Here is a 13390-nt window from a genome sequence, read left to right as displayed (position 1 = left end):
GAGATATAATGTGTTCAAAATGTGTACCAGACAGACAGAGTTTTCAAAATGTGTACCAGACAGACAGAGTTAATATAAACTTTGTAACGAAAATCTGTCTTTCATTTATTTGCAATGCCTGAATGTAGCTGGAAAACTTCAGAAGAACACACCATAGTTAGGTCACATTAGACTCAAAAAAAAATTCTTTCATTACTTATCATTGTTTTGTACATTTCAACATGTCTGGTAGTAGTGGTTGTCTACTCACCATATGATTCTGACACAAGTCTTTGAACTGACTGAACTTCTGAGTAAGTAGCAAGTTGGCTTTACCAGTGGCTGTACGTATCCTACCACATGCTGGAGAGACAAAGATCCCACAAATGATAAAATGTTTTAAAACAAAAACATAATAAATGCTTTTCTTAAAAAGACAATACCTTCTATATACAACTTATAGAGCAATTATTTTGATCTTAATAACTAATGAATGTTAAAGTTTAAAAAAATGGAACATTTTTTACCCTGCCATATTCCCCCCCCCCCTTTTTTTTTTTTTCCCAATAAATAGTCCTGGTTAAGTATAGATCTACTAGACTTTATAATATTCCAATGATGGGCCTTTGGATCTAGACTTATAAGATGATGCACAAAATGTTCCTGAACATTTATTTTATTCAACTCTTGAGTGAAGGTGGGAATAACCAAAAACATCTAGTCCGTTCAAGCTGAATATTTTCTAGTTCTCTAGCCAAATTAAAATTTATTTCTTTTTATACTTTGAAAAATTATAAAGGTCAAACTAGAGTTTTCCTGTGTGGTCAACGAGCTAGCAATTTTTTTTCTCAGCAATATACAGCAATTGTTAAATTTCTAGCAAAATGGTTATGTCGTTTTTGAAATCCCCAGAAGTTTCCATTAAGGTATGAGTTGCACAGTTGTAAAAAAAAAAACAACTTAAATGAATTAGCAACTACAGAGAAAATATTTCAATATGAAACTATTTGTACCTTCTTCAGGCAAGTCATGTGACCTCATGTGAGCATCAGCCCTGAGACACATTTCTTGAATTCTTTCCTCTTCAAACTTGACAATCTGAAGAAAATATTCTCCATCCTGAGAACAAAACAAGAAAAGGTTTAGTTTTCAGCAGTCTGAATTTATATATAGAAATTTATTCACAGCACTCTAATAGTTACATAGAGAGATAAAAAAAATGTAGAACTGTTTGATAGAGCTTATGGTTTGGTTTTTAAACTTATACAAAAATGTTCCATCTAGATTGAACCAAATGACTCCTATTGAGATCAATGACAGTGTCTAGAGTAGACTACTAATGAACTTCCCAGCATATTTGATCTCATTTCCATTTTTGAAAAAAAAAAGTTCTTATAGTGAGTGCTATGTATAGTGCCTAGCTGAAAAATCAGATAATTATTATTTATTTTTTTTTAGAGGTACTGAAAGTATATTGTTAAAATTTGTGTGGGTATTTTTTTTTTTTGACAATTCCTCTTATCAGCTTGTAAATTCTTCATGGGCAAAACCTGGGCGGAAAAGAATCTAAAAAATGACTCTTATGATTTCCCCAGAAATCTGACAGTTTATGTATATCTTTGGGAAAGAATTACTAGCTAATTAGCCACTCTGGTTTGACTATTATAATTATGAAAATATAATAACCTATTAATTAAATTAAATCTGGAGGTCTAGAAAATCTATTTCTTGAACACAAACAGCTGCCTAGACTACTGTTTTTGTTATGTTTCTAAGTCTGGATCTGTATCACCAAACTACAATCTGTTATGCCAGTAAGCCATTTCTTGTCTAGAATACTTTCTTTTAAAGTTATCATGTATTTAAAAAAAAACAACTTTGTTTAAGATCACTTGTTTAAATATTTCATTGTTTGTTTTTTTTTAGTGTTTTTTTTTAAAAAACAATTGTCGTTAACATTTACCTTAGGAGTAGATATGACTTTTTTCAAAAGCAGAAATAGAAGTTACTGGGTTAAAATTCTTTATATCTTTCTCCCTTTAGGCTATTGTGCAGGTGGACATTCTAGAACATTGACATAAAGCTGGGATTGAAACTCTCCTTCCCCTGAAACTATTTGGTTTCATTTTGTAACTTAATGTTCTAGAAAACCTGAAGCTTCTGAGATGTTGACTTACTTTAAGTGCGTCTCCCACTGGATGTTTGGTCAAGAGGTGACCATTGACAGCCAGTGACGTGGGTGCAATGGTCCACGGTGCTGGACCCTGTCTCTTGTGTTCTGGTGTGGACTCATCCCCTGATCTCTGTTCTGCTGGCATGTTAGGATCTGAGGAACTTGCATCAGATCTGAGAAATAGAGAAGTGGTATTCATATATAGGCTTGTGTCACGCTTTTATCTTAAGGAGGAATAATAGTATGCTGTTAAGTAAGTCTGAGGATGGACACTTCAATGGTCATTCTAAAGCTAACTACTATTACTTTGGCAGCTGGATTATGTCATTATTACAAAAAATGAATGGGAAAAGTATTACTTTTATTTTTGTTTATTTTTATTTCTTATGGTTAATTAGTCATTTGAACAAAGTACAAATGTTGCATTAAGTTAAAAATAGGTCTTTCACAATTTCACAAGCATCAAATATTACAGTAGGATATTTTTGTTTTTACAGTTAGGGATGTATAAAACTTAGCCTATTTATTTGTACAAATATACTGACCTATTTACTTTTCATTATTTGTATTTATTTTTTTTTTTCTACATTTTCTCATTTTTTTAATTTTAAATAGATTCCACATTTCTTCACAGAATAATGTCATAATATTTGAAACATTTGTCTTTGACATTTATTATAAATACATGACCCTATTCTAATTTGTATGCATTTGTTTTTCTTTTTTTAATGTATAGATATTGATAATCAATAAGATGATGACCCATTGAAAAAAAATCAATGAAAATATTTAAAAAATCATGGACCCCTTTTTATCTTATAAATTCAGATGTAAATTTCTTTTCTAATGTCCCATAGACCTATGACTGAAAATATTTTGTTTTAAAGTGTTCAGAACATGTAAGAAACCATGATTAATTCTAAAGATAAAATAAATCAAAAGAAAGCTAATTAGGTGAACTAGTTATGTTCTAGATAAGTAAATAAATATCAAGTCTAACAATCTACACAGCTTAAAATGAGCAGCATAAACAATTTCTATATAGATGAGCAGACTTTAACTTTTTGTTTTTAAAGCTTTGCCTGCATTAGAGGTGGAAACAGTGTTTGTCTAGTTGAAGATATAGTGAAGAAACTTCCCCACATATCCTCCACTCCCTAATGATGTTTACATGTCTAGCTTCAGCTCTATCTTGTTGTGACATGGAGTCAGTGCTGCCACCACATGGAGAGATTTAAAATAACTCATGAGCTCTTTGCTCTGGATAACCAATTACACAGTCAAAAAAACACTTGTAAAACTTTTAGCTTGAAGAGAGTCCTTTTCATTAGCCAGAGAATTCATTAGCCAGAAATAGCCAGAGTCCAACAGAAACATCTGTGTGACATTACTTCCTAAGCTCATCCAAGACAGATGACATACTATAATGGTACTGCTACAAGTTTGTTTGGACAAAAACAGCTGAAATATTTTGTTCAATATAATCTCTGAAAGACTTAGCCAGAAGTGAAGTTCCATTTTGTTCAATTTTTCTTCTTTTTTTTTTTTTGTACATTCTTTTCTTTAGATTTTTTTTATATCTTAAATTACTATATAACTAAATTACTAATTTTTAATGCACAATTCATTTATTACATTAAAGGATTTTTTGCACAGATGGTTTTAATGCTAATTTGAGAAGTCATGAGATAGTAGATTTTTTTTTCAAGTTTTGCACCCATGAAATACAAAGCTTACGGACATGACAAATCAACTTTTAAAGTTACTTGACCATTTAAATAATGCAATGACCAAGTAACTTCACTGCATTAACTACTGCCATTACCTGAGTGAACTTTGACTTGAGTATGGAGACCTTTTATTTACATCCTTATAGGTACTGTACCGAGAGTATTTACCGTAGCCACTCACAGCACAGCTCAGCTTCAGGTAAGAGGGTTTGTGGTTAGGATCTGTAGGGGACGGTGGTCCTGAACTGTAAATAGTCAATTCGTTGCTTTGAGTACATTTCCCCAATAAAATATCACAAGATTTCATCACATGTATTTTAAATATATAACAATAGCAAATTTCAATAAAGATCCTTTCACATAAAGACACTTTTTTAATTTTTATTTTGAGGAATTTAGGAAATTTTCAAGCCAGCTTACAGCTACTGAGCTGTTTGGCTTGATTGCAGTATTGTGCCATGGAAAAGTTGCATGGCACTGCCATACAGAGTGTTGTTTAAGCTGGGTTGCTGGTAGAGCTTGGTTGTTGAAAAAGATGGGTTGTTGTGGTAATAGGTCTGTTGGGACATTTTCCAGGGAAGGTGTTTGATAGTTTCCTAGCGGTAGAAGCATAAATAATAAAGAATAAAGGCTTTGTATGTATTTAAAGAATATTTCAGTTTTGAGTTTACACTTTGAAGTATCTCCAGCATCAGGATATTGTTGGAGAATTCAGAAATCGTCTAATAGAGAAAACTACAAAATTAGAGCATCAGAAACGCATTGTCTTTACAACACAATCTCATGGTAACATCAACCAAGATGTTGTGATATTAGCCTGAAAAGTATCTTGTCATCTGACACTCAAACATATCATCACAGGGCAGATTATAGTTGGCTTTATGGGACGGGCATTGTAAAAATATTAAGACAGTGAAATGTAACTTAAAAATGTTTTACTTTACATGCTGCAATCTTACTTCTTTTTTTTTTTAACACAGGCTTAAACAATATAAAAATATTACGTTCTAAAGTACTAAGACCTGCCATAAAACTGACAATTTTTAAAAGAGTGATTGAAAAAAAATCTTACATATGATAAATTGTACATATGGTCCACACTAGAATGTAAAAAACTTTTAAAAATACATTTTCATTTGCCAAATCTTTAAAAAAAAATTTTTATTTAAATATGAACTATTTATTTCAAATTTTGTCTGGTCTAAATGTACACCAACAAAAGTATTCTATTGAAAGTAGTCTGTAAGCAGAGACAAAAGTAATTTATCAGTAATAGATGACAAAAGTACCTTATCAGCAATAGATGACAAAAGTACCTTATCAGCAATAGATGACAAAAGTACCTTATCAGTAATAGATGACAAAATTACCTTATCAGTAATAGATGACAAAAGTACCTTATCAGTAATAGATGACAAAAGTACCTTATCAGTAATAGATGACAAAAGTACCTTATCAGTAATAGATGACAAAAGTACCTTATCAGTAATAGATGACAAAAGTACCTTATCAGTAATAGATGACAAAAGTACTCTTATCAGTTAGAAACAAGTTACCTGGATAACGAGGAGTTTAAAGGGACATTGTTCTCTTTATTGCTCTCCCCTTCCCTGGGTCGCCTGAGCTTAACACTGGATGTCTCGCAGGACAGCTGGCCCTCTGCTGATGTGACCAGTGAAGATGGCACCACAATCTGCTTGGAAGCAGCAGACTGGCTTATACCACTCAAGAGAGACGGTTCACTGGCTGTGAAGGAAACAAACAGTTGATTAATATTATAAGAAAGAAAGAGCTGAATAAAACATGAATGGAAGATGCAACCAAAACTCTTGGCACATTACTACCCCTAGTAGAACAAAAAAAGTGGACTAGAATTCATAGGAGGAATTTTTTTTTTATCAGGACTTAGGCTATTCATTGAAAGAAAACTGAAAAGCAGTGAAACTTAAACTAAGGCCTAAGATGCAGTTCTGTTTAAGATTCTGTGTAAATTGCAGAGTAAGGCCGCAGATGATTGTTCCGTAGGTGATCACTTCTGTCGAACTAGACCATATTTTGTGTTGACAGAAGTAGTTGAAATTTAAATGGCCCCTACGTCAATGAAGGTTAGGTCGCACTGCTTTAGAACAATCTAAAGTCATCCACCATCTTACAAGCACTATTTCCAATCTATTCTCAATACTATTATTGGCTTTGTGCACATTATTTATTGGGACATTGAAGAAATTAGCTAATCAATTATTTTTTTTATTATATATTGTTTAAAGAAAATCTAAATATTGAAAAAATCCCCCCTAAAAAAAAATTGTATTTCTCATTCGGGTTACAGTTTTAAAAAAAACACTTTTACTAATGGAAAAATAAAAATATGATCACATCTAATTGTCAACACCACAAGAAAAAAAAAGTATAATTCTAATAATATATTAAGTGATTGATTTGATAAGGAAATCCTAGCCACAAAACTCCAATCAAAGAAAGTCTATCCTTCTATTTGTCATGTATCAGAGCACATGAAGGTAATCACTTGGAAGCCAACTGCACATTGGGAGTGAGCAAGTTCAAAGACAGCCTCTGAGCTCACACTTCAACTAGGTGTATTTATGTCACTGGTTGGGAAGTAGGTCATCCCAGGTAAGTGCTACTAGAGAAAGGGTTTAGGGGTGGGTGGATGGAAACAGTTCCTACCCGTTTTACCTGATGGAAATGGCAGGGGGGAGGGAGAGGGGGAACCAGGAAGAAAAATAGATAACAGATTTAAAAAAAAAAAAAGTAAGAGTGAGCTCAAAGAAAGACAAGTTTTTAAAAAAAGATTTGAACTAGTGTAGCAGTGGAGTAAGGCAGACGTGGGTGAGCTATATTTAGAAACACATTTAATACAAATCTAATCAAAGAGATTAAATCCAGCTAATGGAAGCCTGACACTGAGATCCTCTCTACATCGGAGATCGCCGGACAACATGGATGTCCAACAAACTGGAATGTGACTACTGACAAGGGAAGACAAGCCTGGTCCGATAAACTCAAGGATTAAGTCCCGCTGACTGGTGATAGCAGGCCGAGAAGTGAGCCGGCAGCAGACAAGAGACCCGAGTAGAGAAAGAGATTTGAACAGCATTTCTGGATGTGATACGATGATAAAGGACCCCGGGGGGGGGGGGGGGGGGAGAAGCACTATTACAGGAAGGTAAGCGATAAGACAAAACTTCTGACATGATTAGCTTTCTTGACCAAGGACGACTAAAACAACTAGAGCCACTTCTCAGCGGCACACACATGTGTTTGTAAATGGCAGAAAACTACGAGGCTTGTCAACTTTGTAAGTGGCAGAGAACTACGAGGGTTGTCAACTTTGTAAGTGGCAGAGAACTACGGGGCTTGTCAACTTTGTAAGTGGCAGAGAACTACGGGTCTTGTCAACTTTGTAAATGGCAGAGAACTACGAGGCTTGTCATCTTTGTAAGTGGCAGAGAACTACGAGGCTTGTCAACTTTGTAAGTGGCAGAAAACTACGGGGCTTGTCAACTTTGTAAGTGGCAGAGAACTACGAGGCTTGTCAACTTTGTAAGTGGCAGAGAACTACGAGGCTTGTCAACTTTGTAAGTGGCAGAGAACTACGAGGCTTGTCAACTTTGTAAATGGCAGAAAACTACGGGGCTTGTCATCTTTGTAAGTGGCAGAGAACTACGGGGCTTGTCAACTTTGTAAGTGGCAGAGAACTACGGGGCTTGTCAACTTTGTAAGTGGCAGAGAACTACGAGGCTTGTCAACTTTGTAAGTGGCAGAAAACTACGGGGCTTGTCAACTTTGTAAGTGGCAGAGAACTACGAGGCTTGTCAACTTTGTAAATGGCAGAAAACTACGAGGCTTGTCAACTTTGTAAGTGGCAGAGAACTACGAGGCTTGTCAACTTTGTAAGTGGCAGAGAACTACGAGGCTTGTCAACTTTGTAAGTGGCAGAGAACTACGGGGCTTGTCAACTTTGTAAATGGCAGAAAACTACGGGGCTTGTCATCTTTGTAAGTGTCAGAGAACTACGGGACTTGTCAACTTTGTAAGTGGCAGAGAACTACGGGACTTCTCAACTTTGTAAATGGCAGAAAACTACGGGGCTTCTCAACTTTGTAAATGGCAGAAAACTACGGGACTTGTCAACTTTGTAAATGGCAGAAAACTACGGGGCTTGTCATCTTTGTAAGTGGCAGAAAACTACGGGACTTGTCAACTTTGTAAATGGCAGAAAACTACGAGGCTTGTCATCTTTGTAAGTGGCAGAGAACTATGGGGCTTGTCGTCTTTGTAAATGGCAGAGAACTACGGGTCTTGTCAACTTTGTAAGTGGCAGAAAACTACGGGTCTTGTCAACTTTGTATATGGCAGAGAACTACGGGTCTTGTCAACTTTGTAAATGGCAGAGAACTACGGGGCTTGTCAACTAACTATAGCAGGCTCAAACCTTACAGATGACGTTAGACATACTGTAACAATGCAAATGTAGATATCAGATTTCGCAATATATTTAGGATTATTTCTGTGCTTATGTACACACACACACACATATGTTTCTTTTGTCCAGTCTTTTGACTGAGTTAAGTTTCACCTTCCCAACCCTACACACACACACACGGACACTTTCTTTAAACTTTTTTTGTTCCTTCATTCTCTTTCTTCTCTCCTCAAGCTGTGTACATCCAGTGACCTTGGCCTTCAAGCTCGCGTGAGTAGACTACATCAAGATAAACAATGAGAGTAGAAGAGAGGGGGGGGGGAAGAACGAGGGCACTGGGTAAATGGGAGGGAAAGGGGTAAAAATTATTTCTCGTCACGTGATCAGCTAGCGATTCTTTTTTTTTTTTTAATTTACTGTCTTGTTTATTAGATGTTAGCTCTTGCATAGACCGCTACGCTGTAGTGGCTTACTTCTGTGTTAACTAGCGAATTACATCCTTGTATTTCGTTTGATAAACTGCATTTTATGCATTACGTCCAACACCAAGTTAAAATTGCAAGAGTGAATGGTTAAGATGTATGGCATTGGAAAAAATGGTATTTAATGACACATAGAAGTCTTCAATTACAAAGATAAACAATGTTATTTTCAAAGAGTAGCTCTAACAAAAATGAAAAAATATGTTTGTTTTTTTATAAATGTTTGATAGGCACGAGAAAGGATGCAGACTCAAAATAATTCATCCAAATGGGAATTTTCTGCTCATATCTTTCCTGGCATCTAAATTCGCCAAGGGCGCGGTGAATGAGGAAAAAAAAAACGAGAATGAAGTATGAACAACCACAATTTAATTTCACGTAAAAAAAATGGCCAAAACTTGATCTAAAATCTGGCCAAACTTGTGGTACGTTGGCATGAATTGAATATTTTGAAGTTCCTACTTTATAAACAGGCCAGACGGACATAAAATGAGGGCGACAATGTGGACACGGGCTGAGTTGGTGATAATAGTATTTCTAATTGCGAGCAGTGAATTGATTAGCCTGGAGATAGCATGGTCACATGGTATTTGTGCAGAGTTGATGTACTGGGGGAAACAAATAAGGGAAGAAACTGCTGTGTGTCCATGACAAGGGAAAGTAAAATAGAGAACCAATAACCTGGGCTGTGTGCCAACTGTTGACTCATGGGAAGAGCGAGAGCTTTTTTTTTGTGAATGAACGTAGACACACACACAGAGACACGCGGTTGTAGTGCTGCTACGTTGGTAGGGGAGAAGAGATAGGGGAAATGTATAGAGAGAGAGAGAGAGAGAGAGAGAAGAGAGATAAGAAGAGAGAGAGAGGGGGGGGAGAGAGAAGAGATGACTCAGCTAAAAGTACATGCACACCTATTTTGTGATGAATATTTGATACTACATAACTAACTGGCAGAAGGCCTATGTACGTTTCGAGATGGGTACAAACCAGGCTCAAGTACACCTTTGGTAGAGCTTATTACTCACTCGTCAAGGATGATATTAGTGTACAATCCAAACACGATGTATCGAGACAACTTGGCAGGGGCGGGGAGTGTATTGTCAATACCAAGTACCGAATCTTAAAAACCGCTAACAGCATTCTCTCCTTCCTAACAGAGTGCAACTTTTCCAATGAAGTGCATTTGATTCATTAGTTCTTCAGTCACCACAACAGTACAGACATAACTGATAGACAATAACCAAGAGATTGGCTCAACTCAATGCAAAGGACAGATCACAGTTTCAATGAAGTGCGAATCAGTGTTCGTAAGAGCTCAGATATGCTTTATGTACATGTCAATTTACAATTGTTGTGGTTGTATGTTTTTGAATTAAAGAATTGAGGCTTAAATTAGTAAATAAAAATAAATATACTTTTTAAAAGTGTGTGTATGTGTTGCGTGTGTGTGTCTGGAGGGGGGGCAGGCTTTACATGGATGGTGAGAGTTCTACAGCACTATATGAGGAGAGAATCCTCCCCAGGGTGCCAGCTTATGATCTGAGAGGCAGCAGGTAAGGTTACAGGTTAGGGATACAGGCGTCAGGGTGCGGATAAAAGCAGGAAAGAACCCCCCACGACTGGCGTGTTTCAGACATCATAGTATGGACATGTTGAAGGAAGATAGAGACATGGAAAGTGTGACTAAGAAAATTGGCTGAGAGTTGAAAAGTAATTTGTACGCCTCGTGAGTTACTGGAGATACCGTAAGTCATCGTCAGGATCCCCTTTATATATACACACATACACATAAACACACACACACACACGTATACGCAAACACACGCATGTATTCGAATTTAGATCTGTTCATATCCTGCGTAACTTCAAAGCCACCAAGACCTGAAGTTTAAAAAAGATATGAGGCTTTAATGTAGCAGCAAAGATGAAAGGTTCTCACAAATGTGAATGCAAGACCTTTTTTATATATTGCTGCCCGTCCCTGGTAGAGAAACAGACTGACAGAATCACAGACTTTCAGACTGACAGAATCACAGACTTTCAGACTGACAGAATCACAGACTTTCAGACTGACAGAGTCACAGACTTTCAGACTGACAGAATCACAGACTTTCAGACTGACAGAGTCACAGACTTTCAGACTGACAGAATCACAGACTTTCAGACTGACAGAATGACAGACTTTCAGACTGACAGAATCACAGACTTTCAGACTGACAGAATCACAGACTTTCAGACTGACAGAATCACAGACTTTCAGACTGACAGAATCACAGACTTTCAGACTGACAGAATCACAGACTTTCCTTCATGTTTCAATAAGCTCGACTTGTACTAAAACTAGAAGCTACCTAAACAACCTTCTAATTTCACCCAGACAGGGATACTAGAAGCTACCTAAACAACCTTCTAATTTCACCCAGACAGGGATACTAGAAGCTACCTAAACAACCTTCTAATTTCACCCAGACAGGGATACTAGAAGCTACCTAAACAACCTTCTAATTTCACCCAGACATGGATACTAGAAGCTACCTAAACAACCTTCTAATTTCACCCAGACAGGGATACTAGAAGCTACCTAAACAACCTTCTAATTTTACCCAGACAGGGATACTAGAAGCTACCTAAACAACCTTCTAATTTCACCCAGACAGGGATACTAGAAGCTACCTAAACAACCTTCTCATTTCACCCAGACAGGGATACTAGAAGCTACCTAAACAACCTTCTCATTTCACCCAGACAGGGATACTAGAAGCTACCTAAACAACCTTCTCATTTCACCCATACAGGGATACTAGAAGCTACCTAAACAACCTTCTCATTTCACCCAGACAGGGATACGGTCAAACCATCGATTGCAGAGACTCGGACCTACCAGGCACAATAGCGAGGGTGAGTCACGGAGAGCGCATCCAGTGACCTCTGGTCCGGTGAGCGCATGTGTCCAGCGTTGACTTCCGGCGATGTGAAGAGAAATGATCTACACGGACAATGGAATCAAATCTGGCAGCAGACTCTGGGCAACTGATTGAAACACACGCGCGCACTGTATCAAATGTTTGCAATTTTTGCTCATTTAAGTAGAGATGATACAGTGGGTATGTAAGTCTAGAATAGGGTACATCTAATCTATGTAGAGATGGTAACAGTGGGTATGTAAGTCTAGAAAAGAGTACAGCTAATCTATGTAGAGATGATACAGTGGGTATGCAAGTCTAGAATAGGGTACAGCTAATCTATGTAGAGATGGTAACAGTGGGTATGTAAGTCTAGAAAAGAGTACAGCTAATCTATGTAGAGATGGTAACAGTGGGTATGTAAGTCTAAAAAAGAGTACAGCTAATCTATGTAGAGATGGTAACAGTGGGTATGTAAGTCTAAAGAAAAGAATAGAGTACAGCTAATCTATGTAGAGATGGTAACAGTGGGTATGTAAGTCTAAAGAAAAGAATAGAGTACAGCTAATCTACGTAGAGATGGTAACAGTGGGTATGTAAGTCTAAAGAAAAGAATAGAGTACAGCTACTCTATGAGATGCAGAGGAATCGTAGTGAATCTTTAAACCTGGACCCAAGATATCAGCCTTACTGCTATAGTATATTTCTTATTACTACGGTTGAAGCCGACGTTTTGTTTCATATCTTTCATTATAACTATGAATTTAAGCTTTTTATTTTAGCCCCACTAAATAAATATGGCGGCTCCTGAGACATTGTTAATTTCACCATGAGTACGCCTTTAAAAAAACAAAAAGCATGGGTGACATGGTCCTATTTAGACAGACAGAGGTCAATGGGAGGGTGGGGGGGGGGTGTTAAGAAACTAGCTCACTGTGTTGAAACAAAGGTCACAAAATCTGTTTGACTCGAGGCCAGACATTGATTTCATCCCATCAGAGATACCAGTGCCTAATACATCCCACCTTAAGACCATCGGTCAAACTTGTTTTCACAGACGTCTGCGCAATCTAAGCCAAAAGCGAGCCAAGGGCACTTAACTCACAGACAGAAAAAATGAATAAAAAAGGAGAAAAAGGATACAATTCAGAAAAAAAAAGGGGGGGGGGGGCGGGGGGAGGGGGGCAACTGCTGCGAGGAACGCGTACGACGAGGGAAGGGGCTTGTTAAGGTCCCGATGTTTTCGTAGCTTGCGATGAGTAATGCATCGATTCTGTGCCAAACATTCGTGAGCTTAAAGACCAAATCGATTCATCTATTTTTATGTCATCGGCCGGGGGAAAAAAATTCCTGAATAAAATTTACAATCAAAACAACCAGAGGTGGAGAAAGTCAATAGAGAGAACTCTTGTCAAATTTGGCAGAGGTCATCCAGGGCCACTTGTGGTCATTTAGTTTCATCTTCCCTCAGTTCACACGTATCTAAACGTCATAGCCATGAACTGTTTGTGTATGGAAATGTATTTTTTTAATAAGATATATTAGGAGGGAAAACAAACTTTTGTAAGAGCTCTTCATTTCTACATTTAGTGATGATATAAAATGATTTCAATAATAAAGTTACCTAGTTGATTGTGTTGACAACTACATTTAAAAAATTGAGTTCGGTTACATTA

At 37.0% G+C, this 13390-nt stretch overlaps 1 protein-coding gene across 5 annotated transcripts in view; it reads right to left on the bottom strand.

Moving 5' to 3' along the window:
• Positions 1-13390, bottom strand: part of LOC106072302 (uncharacterized) — a 131997-nt gene that overhangs the window by 7879 nt on the left and 110728 nt on the right. For all 5 annotated transcript variants that reach the window (XM_056045521.1, XM_056045526.1, XM_056045524.1 and 2 more), the window contains 5 exons: positions 5439-5628; positions 3978-4127; positions 2157-2325; positions 993-1098; positions 251-342 (listed from right to left, as the gene is read on the bottom strand). In XM_056045521.1, the coding sequence (XP_055901496.1) occupies positions 251-342; positions 993-1098; positions 2157-2325; positions 3978-4127; positions 5439-5628 (707 nt within the window). The remainder of the gene's footprint in view (positions 1-250; positions 343-992; positions 1099-2156; positions 2326-3977; positions 4128-5438; positions 5629-13390) is intronic.

The sequence above is a fragment of the Biomphalaria glabrata genome, chromosome 11, assembly GCF_947242115.1.
Source record: "Biomphalaria glabrata chromosome 11, xgBioGlab47.1, whole genome shotgun sequence".
NCBI lineage: Eukaryota > Metazoa > Mollusca > Gastropoda > Planorbidae > Biomphalaria > Biomphalaria glabrata.
This window is presented reverse-complemented; position numbering and strand designations above follow the sequence as displayed.